We start from the raw sequence: 19,535 nt of genomic DNA on the forward strand, positions 1-19,535 counted from the left end.
CACAGACACAATCTCTTTCCTTTTAAGCCCAGTTTAAGCCTACATCTGTTAGCAAAGCACGTAGAGTGTCATATTCATAGAGAATCTTCATTTTAAGAACCACCTCTTTATTAAGAGTTTGTATTCGGGAACCCTGTACTTAAACTATACAAGCCAGATGGAAAAACAATCACCCAAATCTCTATTTCTCTTTCAAACTACATGTAAAAACACAACAGGTGACTAGTGAATACTAGTGAACACAGGCCTAAGCATAATGCCTTGTATTATGCAGCGCACTGCAAAATTTCTTACTGACAAGCACATTTAACCCCCCCCTTCAAATTTTTTTCTCTCAATCAACCGGTTTAAATGCCTGCATTGGTCACAAAACTGCAGTTCATTCAAAAGCAGAAACGTTAAAAAAAATTGAATGTGTACTTTAATGAACATGCTTCTCTTTGTATTCATAAAGCTTATTCCGTACGGATGCACACACACACACACACACACACACACACACACACACACACACACACACACACACACACACACACACACACACACACACACTCACCATTGCCTACTCAAAACCCCAAAATATTAATTGTTATTAATTGTGCACGCTTCTTTCACATTAAAAAAACGTGTACTGTAACAGCTGTATGCACACACACACACATACACACATTTCATTGCCTTACAGTTACTCTCTATCTCACAAACCTCACAGTAAACCACTTTCACTCTCTGAAATGTCATCCTCTTTATACCAATACAGCCAGAATAAGCAATGCTTTTTTCACTCTGACAGCGACACTTCCCACTCTCAGACAATGTTTAACTCTCCCCATACTTTCTTTTCTCTCACAACTCCTGTATTTTCTTCTTCCTTCATGGGCTGAAACTGCCACGTTCACTCATGTTTTTGCAAGAGTGAATTTTTACATGTATGACCGTCATTACCCCGCCCAGGGTTCGTACAGTTTTTTTGTTCTAAAATTCAAGGACTTTTCAAGGACTTTTAAGACCTTCTGAAGAGAAAATCAAGCACCCTCTTACCTTCAAAGCTCGCAATGAAACACTCGCTAGTTATTATACCCCCTTCCTGCACGGCGATTTAAATCATTGGATGTTCAAAAACGAATGATTTGATTTTTGTCAAAGGCGACAGATTCGTAGCAGACTATGGTTTTGAAGCAGACAGACTCAAAAAGGACTGAAGGTTACTGTTCTACTCTTTCTTTGAGGTTATCAAATAATAAATCAATGCAGTTGTTTCTTGTGGGTGGTTGTTGTGTAATCAGTTTGCAGCATTAGAGTTTTTAAGGACTTTCAAGGATCTTGCCAGTTTTTTAAGCACTTTCAAGGCCTTGAAACTGACCCCTCCAAATTCAAGCACTTTCAAGGATTTCAAGCACCTGTACGAACCCTGCCCGCCACTCTCGCAATGAATTAATTCTCTCTCTCGACCAATCAAACAGCCACAACAAGCAAAGCTCTGACTTTAGCATCAAACTCCCTGGTAACACAAGCGACACTTTCCACGCTCTGACAATGTTAACTCTCCCCATACTTTCTGTACTCTCACAATTTCTATATTTTCTTCTTCGTTCATGGGCTGAAACTGCCACCTTCACTCATGTTTTTGTACGAGTGATTTTTTACATGTACGACCCTTTTCACCCCGCCACTCTCACAATGAATTCTCTCTCTCTCGACCAATCAAACATCCACAACAAGCAATGATTTCTGACACTCTCTATCCTTGTGATTTTCTGACATCGTCCGTAGTCGATCACTCGACTCTTCACAACGAGCGGCTCAGTCATCGCCTGCCGTTTCCAGGACGGCTCCGCTGAATGCCTGATCCCAATAATGGCCGACACCGCATTTCTTGAACTGTTCGCAGGCGAAGCTCTCCGTGGGGCACGACTTGAACTTCATCTCCGAGAACGCTCGATTCTTCACCACACCCTAGGGGAGAGAGGAGACAGAAGTGAAATATATTAGCCTGGGTGGGACTGAAAAATGTCATGCATCCTGAACCCAACCAAAAAAAAAAGGAAAACAAAAGAAAAAAAAAAGGTAGGGGGGGGGAGGCCATAATCGAATCCGGATTTCTTCTTCTTTTTCCGTAGAGGACTGGGTTCTTGCGAACGTCTCAGAGTCCTGGGGTTGAGTCACCGTTACCGAGAGTGGCTAGCTCCGACAAACAGGGAGATTAAAAAGGTGGGGAGGTTAAAACTATGCACAGGGGAGAGTGCGTTCAAGAGACTCTCATGCCCGACTGCAGGAGACTGCTGCCGAGACGGGAGCGAAACGACTCCAGGGAGGGGGCCGATGATATTAATGTTGGTAACTTATTCCATGTTCACCGCCAGACAGCAGTCTCATGGCACTTTACAAAACATTGGACATTAAACTTAAACATTTTACATGTAAAAAGTTTTCTGGTAAGAAATAAAATACAAGCATTATTAGCATGCACACACTCACTCAGTAAAAATAATCCAAGAGACGCAGACGCAGATAATTTATTCAATAGGCCATAGCCCCTTAATAAAAAATAATCCAAGAGAGAGAGAGAGAGAGAGAGAGAGAGAGAGAGAGAGAGAGAGAGAGAGAGAGAGAGAGAGAGAGAGAGAGGGAGAGAGAGAGAGCATGTACACACACACACAAAAGAAAGAAAAACCAAGATCCTCTCACCTCCCAAACCAGGACACACTTGTTGGACTTGTCGGCCTCCTCTTCCTCGTCACTGTCATCTGCACACAAGGTAACTCTCTCACATTACGCTTGACAAAATGCTTATTCATCATGCTTAACATGTACAAGGTATTGTTTAAATCTAGATTCATTTTTAAGCAACTTTTAACATATTAAATATTAATTCCATGCGCCTATGAACCCGCGCGTCTGCTTGTGACGTAATGTCATATGAATGGAGCGAGAGAGAGAGAGAGAGAGAGAGAGAGAGAGAGAGAGAGAGAGAGAGAGAGAGAGAGAGAGAGAGAGAGAGAGAGAGAGAGAGAGAGAGAGAGAGAGAGAGAGAGAGAGAGAGAGTGATTTGTTTTGATATTGGCATCCTAATCTTAATTATTGTGAGTAGACTATTTGCGCCTCAATATTTTATTTATGTTCTTAGGTTTTAATATGTTGTATATTGTAATGCTGTGATACACCACACCTGAATTTCTCCTAGTTGAGATAATAAAGTGAACTATGTCTATGTCTATGTCTATGCCATAGCTGTACAGTTCAAGCAGACAGACTTCTGGCTCCTATATTAGTTATATCTCCCAGGTAGACTGATTAGAGGCTTACAGCTTGATTTCTCTCTTGTTCACCGACTAACTGATAAAATTCTTGAACAAATCCTCCAATAAAATTATCAAATAAATTTGGATAAAAGAGAAGAGCGGAAAAGAATGCAACAACAAACAACCCAACTTTTTTTTTTTAAACAAAGACAATACTGTCGATCAAATTTGTTTGTTTGTTTGTTTGCTTTACGCCCAGCCGACCACGAAAGGCCATATCAGGGCGGTGCTGCTTTGACATATAACATGCGCCACACACAAGACAGAAGTCGCAGCACAGGCTTCATGTCTCACCCAGTCACATTATTCTGACACCGGACCAACCAGTCCTAGCACTAACCCCATAATGCCAGACGCCAGGCGGAGCAGCCACTAGATTGCCAATTTTAAAGTCTTAGGTATTGGTTGAACCCACGACCTCCCGATCACGGGGCGGACGCCTTACCACTAGGCCAACCGTGCCGGTACTGTCGATCAAATAAAAAAAAAAGGAAAGTTAGCATGGAGCTATGTGGAACCAGCCTCCTGGCACCGGACATAACAAGAAGCAATGAATGAAATGCAACTTTCATCATATTCCTTCAACGATTCTCTTCATCTCAGATGTTGGAAGACTAGTTTGGCATAGCCTTCACTTGCCGTTGTCTATGTCTAGATCGCTTCCTTCCCTTTACTCATCTTGTCATCAAGCATTCTTCAACACTCGCTTTCTTCTTCTTCTTCAGCGTTCCAGAATTTTCTGGTGACGTGTGAGCTCGTTTGCCCATTTGGGTTCCCCACACTATACTCTGAGAGCATAGTCAGCTTCACTCCGCTTTCGTTGAGTAGGCATGCTGGGTATTTCCGTGTTTCCATAACCCACCGAACTCCGACATGGATTACAGGATCTTTTCCTGTGCGCACTTGGTCTTGTGCTTGTGTGTACACACGAAGGGGGTTAAGTCCGTGACTAGCAGGTCTGCACAAAAGTTGACTAGCTGGGAGATCGGAAAAATCTCCACTCTTAACCCACCAGGCGGCAGCGACCGGGATTCGAACTCACGACCTCCCGATTAGGAGGCCGACGTCTTACCACCACGCCACTGCGCCCGTCACTTGGTTTCAAATACTTTAGAATCAATCTGTTAGGAAACGCTGCCGTTGCTGAACTTTGGTTCAGTTTTGTGTGTTGCATGTAGTTGACTTATTTGTACTTTGTGGGAAAGTACCGATATTATATTTTGCAAACACAATATTTATGTTTGAACGATCGAGAATGCAGGTGAACTTTCTAGTCCTGTCAAAACAAGTTGTTTACCACATTGTTTTGAGTCGTGGGTTCGTGGCGTTCGCTCGGATTAAGTGCGTCGGCACTTTTGATGTACGTCACAGAGAATTTCACTATTCTAGTCCATGGACAGTTCATCTAATTTTAGTGGTATCATGTTCAGTCTGGAATATTCTCGAGATTGAGTTATAGGCCAGCGCGATTTGTATGTTAAAAAGCTTCTACTTTGAGTTCTGCTACGATGTGCAGTTGTATGTATGGAATGCTAAATAAATCCTTGAACTCAATTTGACGAGTTGTTTTCTGCTGCTGCGAAGACAGGCGACGTAGAATAAAAGAACACAACTATACGACGTTTGAGAACTTGTGGCAATCTCAAGTGTCGTGTAACACAATCTCTCTCCTTGGAATGTAGATTCAATTCAGTGGAATTCCCCGTTTAAAGACACACACCCCCTCCCAACCCCTCACCTCAAGACTCAATCTTGTGTCCATAAGGCCCCCCCCCAAAAAAGTCTGTTTACGGTAACCCGACCGACCTTATTTTTTTCGCGCGACCCTAGACTTTTTTGGGGCATTTGGGAAAAAAAAAGGAAAAAAAAAATCTTTTGTGCAAAATAACGTAAAAATATGGTTTTTTGAAAAAAAAAAGAAAAAAAAAATCCCGACCTACCAACCCTATTTTTGGGGCCTATGTTACCGTAAACAGACGTATTTTTTTTTGGCCTAATGCCTGTAAAATGACCTCTTTTTTAGGAATCTCTCTTTTTAAGACCCAATTTTTTCAGCTTTAACTCATCGTCTCCCAGGTATGGATATATCCGCTCAGACTGTTAGCTTCAGGCGCTTCCTGTAACGTCCATCTAATGCCTGCATTCCAGCGTGTTGATACACAGTTTCTACACGGTTACTACAATTCTGAGTGACCTGCTGCAGCACAGCGGGTCTCGGCTTAAAAACAACTTGGTCAACATAGGTGAGGGAGAAAGTGTTAACCTAAACGCACAAGACACAATTTGCTTGGGGGGGGGGGGGGGGGGTGGGGTCTTTCTTTAGGGGTTCCCCTGTACTTTGTGCTGGCTCACCTTCGTCCTTGGCACGCTTCTTGCCTGTGTTCCACTTGATCCTGTTCAGCATCAGACGCTTGAACTTTCGCTGCTGCTTGGGACCTGCTCACATGACAGCAAGGTAAAGTAATGGTTCACAATAATTCCAGTAAGGTTGTTAGCAGAACATCGGATGGATGATTACATTTCTAGGTGTGAGCAGACAAGCTTGCCAGGATGCGAAATTGTCACAGACACACAGAGGCATGCCAGTTATGCAAAACGTGCACACCCACACAAACACACACAGAGACAAACTTCCACTTGCCAGCATTGCAAACATAGACACTCACAAATGCACACATGCACTCATACACACAAACACAAACTCTCTCTCTTTCTCTCTTGTCAGCTTGTGGCAGTGCTACTATCCGTGAGTTCAAGTTCTCTCGTACACACTACTAGAACAGACACGCACACATGCAATCATGCATGCACGCACGTACACACACATCCTCTCTCTCTCTCTCTCTCTCTCTCTCTCTCTGGTAAGCTTGTGCCCCTAATGCTACTATTCTTGAGTAATAAAGATTTGGAGTTCAAGATCTCTCGTACACAAACCCTACACAGACACACTCTCTCCCTCTAGTTCTCTCTAACAAACGCTCCTATCCTTGAGCAAAACAATTTTCAAGTTGGAGTTCCCTCTTTCAACAGAACCTACAACCACCACAAGATAAACACAATGGACTCCCCCAAAATCGGCGTATGCTGCCAGAATGGCGGGGTAAAAACGATGATACACGTAAAATTCCACTTGTGCAAAAACATGAGTGAACGTGGGAGTTTCAGCCCATGACGGAAGAAAAAGAAGGAGAAGAAGAAACACAACGGACCTCCTTCCACGACGACGACGTTGCAGTCCTTGTAGAGAACGACGAAGCCGGTCATGAACAGCTGCTGGGCGTTGGTCTCTATCTTGAACTTGTGGGCAGGGTTGTGCAACTCTCGCACCCTGTAACGGCAAGCCAAATTCAAAATAATTAACATCTCTTCTGTGCTGTATTCCAAGGCACATTCCCATTTTATCCACAAGAGTGAAGGGATTTGGGTGGTAATCCACTTCCAGTAGTTTAATATCAGGTTAAAATCGGAAAATGAAACAGGCAAGAGGTCTAACCCATCGGCTACTTTTAAACAGATTTTCACAAAAATCAGACAAACACGCGTGCTAACACGCACACAAGCACACACACACACACATGAAGCCAATAACAGTGAAATTGACAAGCTTTAAAATTAATCACACAGAAGTTAATGAATGTCATACTTTCCAAAACCACCATAAAGTAGCAAAAACAACTACAAAACGCACCCACTTGAATTCCACCACTCTGGACATTTGCTTTGCACTTAAAAAAAAGAAGCTTGAAAGGATAGATGGGTAGGGTATTTTAACCATGAGACACAGAGATAAGCATACAGACCATCTAAAAGCAATATAACTAATGGCAAATGCATCAAATACACAACCGGCACGGTTGGCCTAGTGGTAAGGCGTCCGCCCCGTGATCGGGAGGTCGTGGGTTCGAACCCCGGCCGGGTCATACCTAAGACTTTAAAATTGGTAATCTAGTGGCTGCTCCGCCTGGCGTCTGGCATTATGGGGTTAGTGCTAGGACTGGTTGGTCCGGTGTCAGAATAATGTGACTGGGTGAGACATGAAGCCTGTGCTGTGACTTCTGTCTTGTGTGTGGCGCACGTTATATGTCAAAGCAGCACCGCCCTGATATGGCCCTTCGTGGTCGGCTGGGCGTTAAGCAAACAAACAAACAAACAAAAAATCAAATACACCAAAGAGAGACCCACTGACCTGTACACAGCCACGTTGACCCCCAGGGACGTGTCCTCTTTAATCTTGCGGGCCTTCTTGTCTCTGCGCTGCTCTGTCGTCAGCTTTCTGGCCGCGTTGGCCTCCTCGTGAGCCCTGACATTCACACAACACACAACTGTCACTAAATTGAACACAGCGTCACTTACAATGTCAAAACCCACAAAACGTGTGAAGTTTCAAAACTTCAGCCTCCATAACATCCAAGAAAACCTCAAAATTATTTGTGGTTTTTGTGTGCATGAATGAATGGAACATCTCAGATCTGTCGCCTCTTCATGAGCCCCGACATTCAGAGAACACAGACACTGTCAATAAATTGAACACAGTGTCACGTACACAAGTGTGAACGCAACTCACTTTCAGTTCCATTCTGATGCAAATCAAGGTCACATCTTGAAGTTCGACAAGGGTCAATTAGACTTTCAGCATGTCTGAGGGACATCCAACGCACAAAATGTGTCAAGTTTCAAAACTCCAGCCATCCAAAACACCCAAAAAAACCTCAACATTATTTTTGTGTGTGCGTATGAATGAATGGAACACCTGCCACCACCCTTTCCACACCCCCTCAACCCCCCCCCCCCTCCCCCCCCTGAAAATAAAAAATTATTTTCTATAGCCCAAGTCCTGATACCAGCTCCATGCACTTAAAGTAAACATACAGGAAAACAGAAATACCACACACAGAAATGCAACCTAAACTAACGTAGCAATAAGACTAGGCACGATCAACAACAGCACAAAAAAACATTTGAAAATGAGTGAAGTTTGACAGCTCTAGCTTCAAAGACTTTTAAGACGACCTCTATGTTAAATTTTTGGTTCGCATGAAACAGGGATGGAACATCGGTTGCCCAGAGAGCATCCTCTTGCAACAGACACCAAGGTCAACTATCCAGGCAGAGGACAAACATGGTACAGCAACTGACCTCTGTCTCTTGGCCATCTGAGCGCGGACGTGAGCCTCCACCTTGGTGGGGTCTTGCACCGCCTCCGTTCCCAGCACTCGCATCAGGTTGGCCATCCTCACTGCACAACACCAAGACACCATACGTCAACATTATCATTATGCTATCAGAATGGAAACCATGTAGAAAGGCTACAGGAAGCGACTGAAGCTAACAGTCTGAGCGGATATATCCGTACCTGGTCAGATAGAGCCAAATGAGTGGGTACGGATATATCCGTACCTGGGAGACAATGACTTAAGGAGAAGGAGTGTGCCTTTAAGTACGACGATACAGTGACCTTCATGTTACATTTAATACAGTGACCTTCATGTGACATTTAATACAGTGACCTTCATGTTACATTTAATACAGCAACCTTTACACCACATCTCAAACAGTCGTACCTTTCGGTTCGGGCTGCGGTGCCAGACCAATCCTGATTTTCTCCTGAAGTTCTTTCTCCGTCTCCCGTCGACTCTGCCGTCTCAACTTCTTGCGTTCTTTCTTCGTCAGGTACACTGGGATGTTGACTGCCTTGGTTGGGTCCGCTGAAATATCGTACAATCATAATACATCGTTCAACTGTTCTGCAGTGAAATCTCTGTTCATAACCTTGTTCCCGAAAATTTAGTTTCATTTACTTTTCTTAAAGATTAAGTAAACTTACCATTGCTTTTAGACTTACTTCATTACAACAGGTGAAAATTCGACTTTGTCTGTGCTGTACTTGTGTTGATTTCTTTTTCTTTTTTAAAATTTGTTTTCACCCACCGTCATCTTGTTGTTTCGATTCATTAAAACAGATCAGACTAAAATGCTATCATATTCTCACAGGCTTAAACAGCGGTTTAACTTTCATATGATTAAGTGTGTGAAGGGGAACAAACGCTGAGACAAAATTTGAAGGATCTATTGATTAATACTCAAACTAATGACAAAAAACAGACAAACGAACAAACGAACGAACGAACGACCGAACGAACATTAATGAACTAACTAACTATATGCCCAAAGACTCACCAAAGTATGATCACATACAATAAGCATTTTCTTGAGTGCCTGTCCTAGTTGTATAATATCAATTGTTTCATCTGATAATTTTGAATACAATTTTGGTTAAACCAAAGTATCTTCTTCTGCGTTCGTGGGCTGAAACTCCCACGTACACTCGTGTTTTTGCACGAGTGGAATTTTACGTGTATGACCGTTTTTACCGCGCCATTTAGGCAGCCATACGCCGCTTTCGGAGGAAGCATGCTGGGTATTTTCGTGTTTCTATAACCCACCGAACTCTGACATGGATTACAGGATCTTTTCTGTGCGCACTTGGTCTTGTGCTTGCGTGTACACACGAAGGGAGATAAGCCACTAGCAGGTCTGCACATAAGTTGACTTGGGAGATCGGAAATATCTCCACACTTAACCCACCAGGATGCCGCGGCCGGGATTCGAACCCTCGACCTTCCGATTAAGAGGCTGACGTCTCCGCCCCAGCGCCTGTCCGAACCAAAGTATGAAAATTGCAGGTTGAGGAATGGTGAGAGAAGAACCTACCCGGAGGTTTGAGTTGAATGGGATGTTCCACTAAGTTGGTGATGCCCTCCAGGCTCTTTCGGTCCACTTTCTCCGGCAATGCGTCATACCTGTCACACACACAACATAGCTGATACCAACATCACAAAATACACTAGCCTTAGTCTGACTGAATCACTGGGATATGAGCAAAAAATCAAAACAGGCTTAACAACAGTGACTGAAACAAAAATTCTGAAAATTGGCTGGGGTATTGGGCAACATAGCCTCCCCCCCCCCCCCCCCCCCCCTTTCAGAAAACAAAATGTTAACAGCTTTAAAGGATATTTGATGACATTTTATTGCACCTGAAACACACAGATTGTATTCCAACAAATGTTTACATTCTGGCTGTATTTGGAAACAGAAATCTGATTGGAAGTATGAAAACATTGCTAATTCCACCAGAAAGAGTGTCAGAAACATCAATTTGCAAGAGCACTAATACCTTTCCATGGTTGCCATTAAGAATTTTAACAAAGAGGGATACAAATCTAACCAATAAGGAGCGTGAATACAGCAAACATCAAACTTACGCATCTTTGTTGAGGATGAGAGTGTCCCACCATTCCATTTCTGGCACCTCGCCTTCTTGCTGAAAAATTCATTAAAACTCCATTAAAAAAATTTTACCAATTTATATGGGTTTTTAATGTTTTACTTTTTATGTTATGTTAAGTGTTTATTAACTTCTCAATCAATCAATGAGGCTTATATCGCGCATATTCCGTGGGTACAGTTCTAGGCGCTCTGCAGTGATGCCGTGTGAGATGAAATTTTATACGGCCAGTAGATTGCAGCCATGTCGGCGCATATTTACCTTTCACGGCCTTATTCCAAGTCACACGGGTATGGTAGACAATTATTAACTGTGCCTAAGCAATTTTGCCAGGAAAGACCCTTTTGTCAATCGTGGGATCTTTAACGTGCACACCCAATGTAGTATACACGGGGGGTGGTTCGGACACCGAAGAGAGTCTGCACACAAAGTTGACTCTGTGAAATAAATTTCCGCCGAACCTGGGATCGAACTCGCGCTGACAGCGGCCAACTGAATACAAATCCAGCGCGCTACCAACTGAGCTATATCCCCGCCCCGCATTGATCCCTTGTGTAAAAGGGGAGCAATAATGCCAACTACTTGTTGACTAATTCAATTCAAAACCAGGCCTGAATTTGCTTTCAACTACTTCTTGTGCACAGAACTTCCAAGGTTATGCCCCTTGACAAATTATGAAAACAAGATTTTCAGTCTTCAGTTTAGAGACATCCTGCTTGCTGCCGCGCGGGCAGAGAAAATGTTCCCTTTTTATCTTCATCGCGCTGGCAGCCAAACCCCTCACGCGGAGGTGTTTTCAGACAGGCCAGACACAGGTTGTCCCGGAGGTGTCTTTAAAATCTATTCCATAACTTCTGACGTGCGTGCTCTTTATACCTTCAATAACACTTGGCAGTGGTTTGTCAGAAAAAAGATGTATCAAAGTGAAGTGAGAAATAACATGCAGGCATGGGAACTGAAAAACTTAAAAAAGGCTAAAAAATCTGTTAGTGAAAGCAAAGTCGACGACGCGAAGGGCCCAGCCTTACTTGGGGGGTCCGGGGGCCCCGTAATTTTTCTCTCTCCAAAGAACCCAAATGGTGCAATTGGTGTCATCTGAGCTCCAAGTTTGCCATTAAATTCAGTTTTTAGAACAATTTTTGCCTCCCCCATTTAATTTTTTGGTGGACATGTATGCTTTTTCAACAGAAAAAAAATATATTTCGGCGGAAATTTGCCTTTCGGCGGACAATTCCCATGCCTGAACATAACTCTCAGGCTAGAGCATGATCAATGAGTTAACAGTGCACACATTATCCATTCAGACAGTCAGTGACGATAACTAAAGAGAAGCAAGCATGAGAAGATGCACAGTGAAGACAGAATAAAAATACCTTGAATAATTGTCACCTGCACTTCCATGCAGGCTTACCGCAAAGTCATGCACACACATTCTCTCTCTTCTTGAAATGTAATGTGTGTGTGTGTGTGTGTGTGTGTGTGTGTGTGTGTGTGTGTGTGTGTGTGTGTGTGTGTGTGTGTGTGTGTGTGTGTGGGGGGGGGTGGTTCCGGGATTAATGAAGTACTCACAATCTCTTTCTCTTCTTGAAAAGAGATGAAGAGATGTGTGAAGGTGTGTTTGTGTGTGAGTGGGTGTATGTCGGGGGAGAGGGGGTTGGGGGGGTAAAGTTTTATGAAGTACTTACAATCTCTTTCTTGGGAGCGATGGTGGCCAGCCTAGCGGCAGAGGCAATACCCGTACGTTTGGCCGTCTGTGCAATCTCCGTCTGAAGCCTTTCCAGCTGGGCCTGAAATCATATTCTCCATCATACAACTGATTTCTCACCTGGCATGTTTGCCACTTACACTACCTTTGTTCGACATGTATTTCAGTGAGCCCAATCAAACACATTATTATATTATAATTAATTGCTCTTCCCCTGGTACATGGTTTGACAGAAACTGAAAGATCAAATGACCGTCTAGTCAACAAATAAACAGTTCCAAAATGTCTAAAAAAAAGAAACAAATAGATAAATATGAGACTGTGCCAAAAGGTGACGTTTTCATGTCAGTATGTCCCAAATGACATCACCAGTACATTTTTCATTCTATCTAATCTGTTTTCGTTCTATTTTTTCTAATAACATGCGTTAACAATTGATTGCCAACTGGAATGGAAGAGCACAAAAAGTGTAACTTGATATGGGGAGTTTCTCTAGAGGGAAAAACATCTTCCACTTTCATGTCAGTGTGTCCCATGCAACATACATTTGCCAAACAGCTATGTGCAAGTAGATTATTTGTTAGTGGTATAGAAAATACTGATCAACAATTAAAGTCAGTTTTCACATTCATTTTCTACCTATTTCTTATTTGTTTATTCTGTTGGCAATGGTGAAATGTCAGCAATCGTGTGTCATTCGGGACAGTAGACATGACACCTGACCTTTTGGCACAGTCTCATATATAAATAAAATAAAAACAGTTAACTTTCTTCCCTGCAGCTCAGATCACCATACATTTCAACAATAAAACAGCATCAAAAGTACAAATTCCTTTTCTATTCTGTATTCACCATTTTAAAAAATGCTAAAATTGATCTCTGTGTAAACTGTCAACCTTCAGAAGAAAGCTGTATGTGAGAATAAGGATTTTCGGCCGAGCGCTGTGGCGGGGTGGTAAGACGTCGGCCTCTTAATCAGAAGGTCGAGAGTTCGAATCCCGGCCGCGGCCGCCAGGTGGGTTAAGTGTGGAGATTTTTCCGATCTCACAGGTCAACTTATGTGCAGACCTGCTAGTGGCTTATTATCCCCCTTCGTGTGTACACGCAAGCACAAGACCAAGTGCGCACGGAAAAGATCCTGTAATCCATGTCAGAGTTCGGTGGGTTATAGAAACACGAAAATACCCAGCATGCTTCCTCCGAAAGCGGCGTATGGCTGCCTAAATGGTGGGGCAAAAACGGTCATACACGTAAAATTCCACTCGTGCAAAAACACGAGTGTATGTGGGAGTTTCAGCCCACGAACGCAGAAGAAGAAGAACAAGAGAATAAGGATTTCAAAATGTTGTGGCCAGGGGAACAATTAACTCCACAGTGAAAAGATGCAAGTAACAAAACCAGCAAATAACTGATCAAATAAATATGCTTGATAAAAAGTTACAGAAATCTTAAAGGCATATGTACGCGCTCCCGTGTTTACAAAGTGTAGTTTGCCCATAATCGATGTCAAACGCACCATAAGACCATATAATGACGATATGTCACCATGCGCGGACCATAATACATGCATTACAGCTTGTTCTAGCCTCTGAAAAAGTGAGGATGTCAACAAAGCCGCGGTGTTAGCTCCCTTGCATCAACGTTACATGTGTTGCCAAATCTATAAATAGGACGATCCAGATCAAAATGAAAATTAACATATCTCAACATTGAAGGGGTCCTAGACCACAATATTTTGCAGGGAACTTAATTTAGCATGTCTCCAGCTGTTGGTAAAGCAATTAGCGTGTATAGTCATCGAGTACATATGCCTTTAAACTTAAAAACTTGCTTTATAGAAGACAGGAAAGTAAGATTAATAGCCATCTTACAGATTATTTTCATCCAATGTCTTGTACAAAATAACCAACCAAAATTCTTGGATGTTCTTACAAACCACACGATAGCTATCCTGTTATGTAATAAAACTTTAGCATACCTTTGCACGCAGTCTCTGGGCAAGCTGTTCAAACTTGCCTCTCTCGTGAAACTTGAAACCACGCCTAGCTCGGACTGGACCCTTGTTTCTGGGGAGAGAAAAAAATAAAACCCTTCACAATTTCTAAAAGCATATTGCAGTGCGTTCAAAATAAGTAACAAAAGGACACTTTTTTCAAGCCATTCCAACGTTATTATTGGTTTTCAAAAACTTCTGACACAGTCTTTGGATTTGTCCTTAGTGTATGTGTTTTTACTGCGAGTTAGAGAGGTGAAGATGCAAATCAAATGAATCAAGAATAAGCACATTCTCAGTGTTGTTGCCAGCCTAAGACAATAGGTCAACCATAGGTCCAAATTGTACCGCCATACCTTTGATACATGCAATGCAAAATAACTTAGGCCAACAAAATTTTTTTGTCTGTTTCTGGTAACATGGCTAAAAAAAATAGGGTCGGTAGGTCGGGATTTTTTTTTTTTTTTTTTTTTTTTTTTTTAACCCCAAATTTAGACCAATAAAACTAACTTTAAAAATCGCGCAAAGAGACTGGATTCACTATACATAGAGACAAGACACTCAACACATTTACAAATCGTCAGCGGACTTTCGTTTTCACACGTTTTTGTTGTTCATTTTCTCACCCTGTCCTTTACCACCAAAAAAACAAAAAAAAATTTTGAGTTTGGAAAAAAAAAGTTTAGGGTCGGCGCCGAAATTTAGGGTCGGTCGGTTGACCAGAAACAGACAATTGTTGGCCTTGTCAACTTTTTGGGGGCAACATTTTCAGGCTATTCGCGTTTTTTCCTATTCTTATTCTTAAACCTGTTTCAAGTCCTTTGGCATTGCTTTGATGTCGTTTCCTAGTTTTAATTGTTCATAAACTTTGCGAGGAGAAAGAGCCTGACATTCCTGGCCTACCCTTTTCAATAAAGTGCCCGGTGTGCGCATGTAGGGATCCTGCCTGATCTTCGCATTACCATGCCGTAGTATTATATTGATGATCTTTCCGCTGTTTGCGCCATTTTCGGTAAATAGGTACACCGGCTGGATCGGGTATTTCCGTAAACGCAGCCTCGAGTGTCAATGACGACAAACACAGACTCGGCACCGAGTGCATTTTCACTCGTAGCGAACATGAGCATTTCGATCGGGGTTTGTTTTCCGACTTTGCAACTCCCATGGCCCATTCCATTCATTGCAGACCTTGTCCGCCTTGTGCGATTATGCATCGGTCAGTTGACCACCAAAACGTAAAACTATCGGTCCATCGACCGGACAAGGCTAGGTCCAATGTGTCAAATCAGAAAGGAATGCGTCAGAGACCGAAGACCGAGGCCTGGCAACAACACTGCATTCTGCTAGATGACACACCCCCCCCCCCCCCCCCCCTCCTTTATCCCCTCGACAATTCTAAAGACATTATTTTCCAAAGACAACCATTTTTTTCAACCAACATCAAAGGTCTAGCTTGAAAAACTTCTGAGATAACCTTAATGTTAGTGGGTACAGTGGAACCCCCCTTTTAAGACTGTCTCCTTTTTAAGACCTTGTTTTCTTAGACCTTTTGTTCATAACCTGTGTAAATGTACCCCCATTTTAAGACTCCCTCCTTTTTAAGACCTTGTTTTCTTAGACCTTTTGTTCATAACCTCTGTAAAATTACACCCCATTTTAAGACTCCCTCCTTTTTAAGACCTTGTTTTCTTAGACCTTTTGTTCATAACGTCTGTAAAATTACCCCCTTTTTAAGACTCCCTCCTTTTTAAGACCTTGTTTTCTTAGACCTTTTGTTCATAACGTCTGTAAAATTACCCCCTTTTTAAGACTCCCTCCTTTTTAAGACCTTGTTTTCTTAGACCTTGTCGATGGGCTAAAACCAGAACCAATTACCTCCAAATAACATGTTTTGCAACTTTATAGTTATTTGACTTATGGTAACATGATTCTCACTTTCTGTGAAGGATTCTTGAAAATCTTGCATAATTGCGTATTTATAAGTCATAATTTGTTCTGGCTCCAAGCATTTCTCCTGCTCATCTTGGAAGCAGAACCCTCTAACTCCATCCAGGTTGGAAGCAGAACGTGCTAAGTTCAGTTTAGTCTGTTCTGCTACTGAGGCCTGTGGGGAAAGGGGAGTGTTTCACTGCGAGCCAGATGCAGCCATCGTCACCTGACCTCTTCTGCTTGCTGTGTCACAGTCACTTTTCCTGTTTTCAGCGCAGCCAGATAAGCGCACATTCGCGGTAGTGGTATCTGGTCTTGACCCTTTCTGTGTGGTGTAGGATTTCCTCCAGCACACAGAATAGTGTAACTAGCAGTAGTAGAGTCTGCTGTCGACAGAAAAAGGAATTTGATAGACTGTGGGAACTAAAACAGGTCAGTGACACCTGTCAAGTGTCAGTATCCGAATTCCTGACTCCGGATGTACAGGGTTTAAACACAATTAACTTTCCTGTGATAAAGAGTGTATGAAGAATGAATTAGGAAAGATTGCAGTCCCTTGATATTGAGGGAGGAGGGTGGTAATAAGGGGGTCGGGGCCGGGGAGGGGGGTTGGTGGTAAAGTGGGTGCAAGGGGGTGGGGTGGGGTGGGGGGGGGGGGAGTGTGCTAAACTGACAAAAGGATGGTCCACTTTCTGAAAACACTTGAACAGAGAACAGCTCTCTGCCATTTTTACATCTGCTGTACAGTCAATTTGGCTGTTGCTCGAGTCAGGACACAGATTCAAGTGAGTATCTTCATGTATTATGTTTTTTCCCCATTTGAACAGACCATAAAAGCTGAAATTCAGATTCCTTTTTCAAATATATAGGGGATTAACCTTCTGATTCAGTCTAAATCCTGTATCTGCAAACTGATTCCTAGCTTTTTGTGTTTTGTTTTCCTAATTGTAAAACACAGGCAGGTAAATGTGTTTGTTTCAGCGTGAATGTTCTTGCGCGAGTGTGTGTTTGTTTGTGTCAGTGTGTGTTTGTGTGTGACGGTGTGTGCATGTGCTCATGCCTTAATGTTGTAGTGTATCCATGCAGCTCTTTAGTGTTTGTTAAAAAATTAAAAAATGTAAGTGAGTGTTTACAGTATTTGTGTATGCTTGTAAAGATGGATAAATGAATGATTTGGTTGATGGATTTTGTCAGTTTAATTGACTCTAATATATTTTGTTATTCAGAGGTTATCACAATGTCAAACTGATGAGCATGAGTGGTCAGAGTGTAATCAAGTACTAATGTTTCATTTGTTTGTGTGAATAGAAACACGAAAAGTTTTAACGCAGAAGCGATAATACGGAGGCAATTACCTTTTTTTTAATTATCGGTTAATAATTTTAAAATAGAAGTACATGTAGTAATTGCCTGTTCAAAGGAGATAACATTCATAGTATCCATGTCTTTTGCAGACGCTGTTTGAAAGGAGATGAATCATCAGGCCGTCCAGGCAAGTAAGAAGCACCATGCATTTCAGGAGACTGTCCTTCGGATTCACGGATTACGGTTGCATAATCTCCTTTCTGCCAATGCTAAAAGTGAAACCTGATGACTTTGATGCGTCTCCATTGGCAAAATCTACCCCAAAATATGACGATTGTGCTGTTTCTTCAATCGAAGATCCTTTTGAGAACATGGTGAATGGGGGTTATCCTCCTGTTCGAGTCATGCATCAACTCCAATACTTGCTGATTGTGATTCCACCCCTCAAAAATGAATCAAGCTACCCAACTCCTGTACATCTTTCTCCTGTGTGTGCTTCCACAGTTTCTGTTACCCTGTAGGTGTATTCACATCAGCTTGTAGTATATATGTCAGACACTGCTCCCGGTTAAGGTGAAACTACCACAGCATCTCTTCCATCTGTTTATGGAACCCCAACAAAGAAAATTCTGTCATCGATGAAGGAAGCATCCTATGTGACACCTCATGAGAAGAAGTTCAGCCGAACTTAAAGACTCTGCAACCCGGGACTACGGGAAAAGTTATGTTCGAAAAGCGAAGACACTCAGAGATGAATTTTACACAGGAATAACTGGTCAAACGGCTAAGACAAAAGCAGTACAGGAGGTCGACTGTTAAAAGTGCAAAATGTGTATTATTTATTTCGACCTTTGTGCACAACATTTTTGTGAAGAGGAAAGTACAACAAAAGGTAAGAATGCCAATTTGTTTTCTTGATAATGAACAGAGTAGCATGCAGTCAGGATCTAAAGCTCGTGATTTTGTTACCATTTGCATTGTGTGGTTAAAATGCGCCTTCAGCCTTGTGTTTATTCGTTTGTTTGCTTGCTTGTTTGCTGCTTTGTTCGTTTGGTTTGTTGTTAGTGTTATTGGGTTTGTAGTTTTTGTGCGTAACGCAAAACGATATGAGCTGATACAACATAAGATTACCGTTGGGATTTCTTGAAAAACACAATAAAAAAAAAAAGTGTAATGATTTCAGAGAGAGTTTTGTGTGTGTGTTGTGGGTTTTTTTCGCTATGAAAAGTACCGGCAATTTAATTTTTATTTATGCGTGTTGCGTTCATTAGGCCACACAATGAATGAATACATGAGTCCTTGATGATATTTTTGCAAGTGACTTGACATTTGTTTGTTTATGACGGTAATAAACTTTGAAAAACGATTTGAACTAATGTACAGTATAAGCTTTGCTTGGAAGCAGAACATGCTATGTGTGAGGAGGCTGCTTCTGACTGCTGTAGCACAGGCCACAGTGGGGTCTGTGTGGAAGTCAGAAGCAGCTATGGTGCACTGGGCTTTTCTAGCTCCAGAACTGAGAAAAGAGCAGGAGTGTATTCTGGAAGCAGAACAAATTATACCTTTTTTGCATATGAAAAAGTTGTTCAATTAAATTGATTACTAGTGTGCATGACCAGTGTTACCTCTAAGTCAAGTGTGTAAAATATGAGGGCTACAATCCTGTGTTTACTATTTGTTTTAAGGGGTTGAAATCTTCAAGTGGCCATTTCTCAAAATGGTGGAAATCCAGTTAGATGGTTCTGGTTTTAACCCATCGTTTTGTTCATAACGTCTGTAAATGTACCCCCATTTTAAGACTGCCTCCTTTTTAAGACCTTGATTTTTCAGACCTTTTGTTCATAACGTCTGTAAAATAGTGTACCCCCATTTTAAGACTGCCTCCTTTTTAAGACCTTGTTTTCTTAGACCTTTTGTTCATAACGTCTGTAAATGTACCCCCATTTTAAGACTGTCTCCTTTTTAAGACCTTGATTTTTCAGACCTTTTGTTCATAACGTCTGTAAAATAGTG

General features: G+C 42.1%; 1 protein-coding gene across 1 annotated transcript in view; it reads right to left on the reverse strand.

The window, feature by feature from the left end:
* Window positions 1–19,535, reverse strand: part of LOC138951486 (U4/U6 small nuclear ribonucleoprotein Prp3-like) — a 32,441-nt gene that overhangs the window by 370 nt on the left and 12,536 nt on the right. The window contains exons 10-20 of the mRNA XM_070323090.1: window positions 14,274–14,361; window positions 12,276–12,377; window positions 10,568–10,626; window positions 10,014–10,102; window positions 8,864–9,007; window positions 8,439–8,538; window positions 7,489–7,602; window positions 6,512–6,630; window positions 5,655–5,738; window positions 2,689–2,747; window positions 1–1,956 (exon numbers count right to left, since the gene is read on the reverse strand). The exon at window positions 1–1,956 is cut by the window's left edge and continues 370 nt beyond it. Of these exons, the coding sequence (XP_070179191.1) occupies window positions 1,804–1,956; window positions 2,689–2,747; window positions 5,655–5,738; window positions 6,512–6,630; window positions 7,489–7,602; window positions 8,439–8,538; window positions 8,864–9,007; window positions 10,014–10,102; window positions 10,568–10,626; window positions 12,276–12,377; window positions 14,274–14,361 (1,111 nt within the window). The 3' untranslated portion in view covers window positions 1–1,803. The remainder of the gene's footprint in view (window positions 1,957–2,688; window positions 2,748–5,654; window positions 5,739–6,511; window positions 6,631–7,488; window positions 7,603–8,438; window positions 8,539–8,863; window positions 9,008–10,013; window positions 10,103–10,567; window positions 10,627–12,275; window positions 12,378–14,273; window positions 14,362–19,535) is intronic.

The sequence above is a fragment of the Littorina saxatilis genome, linkage group LG16 (assembly GCF_037325665.1).
Source record: "Littorina saxatilis isolate snail1 linkage group LG16, US_GU_Lsax_2.0, whole genome shotgun sequence".
Classification (NCBI taxonomy): Eukaryota; Metazoa; Mollusca; class Gastropoda; order Littorinimorpha; family Littorinidae; genus Littorina; species Littorina saxatilis.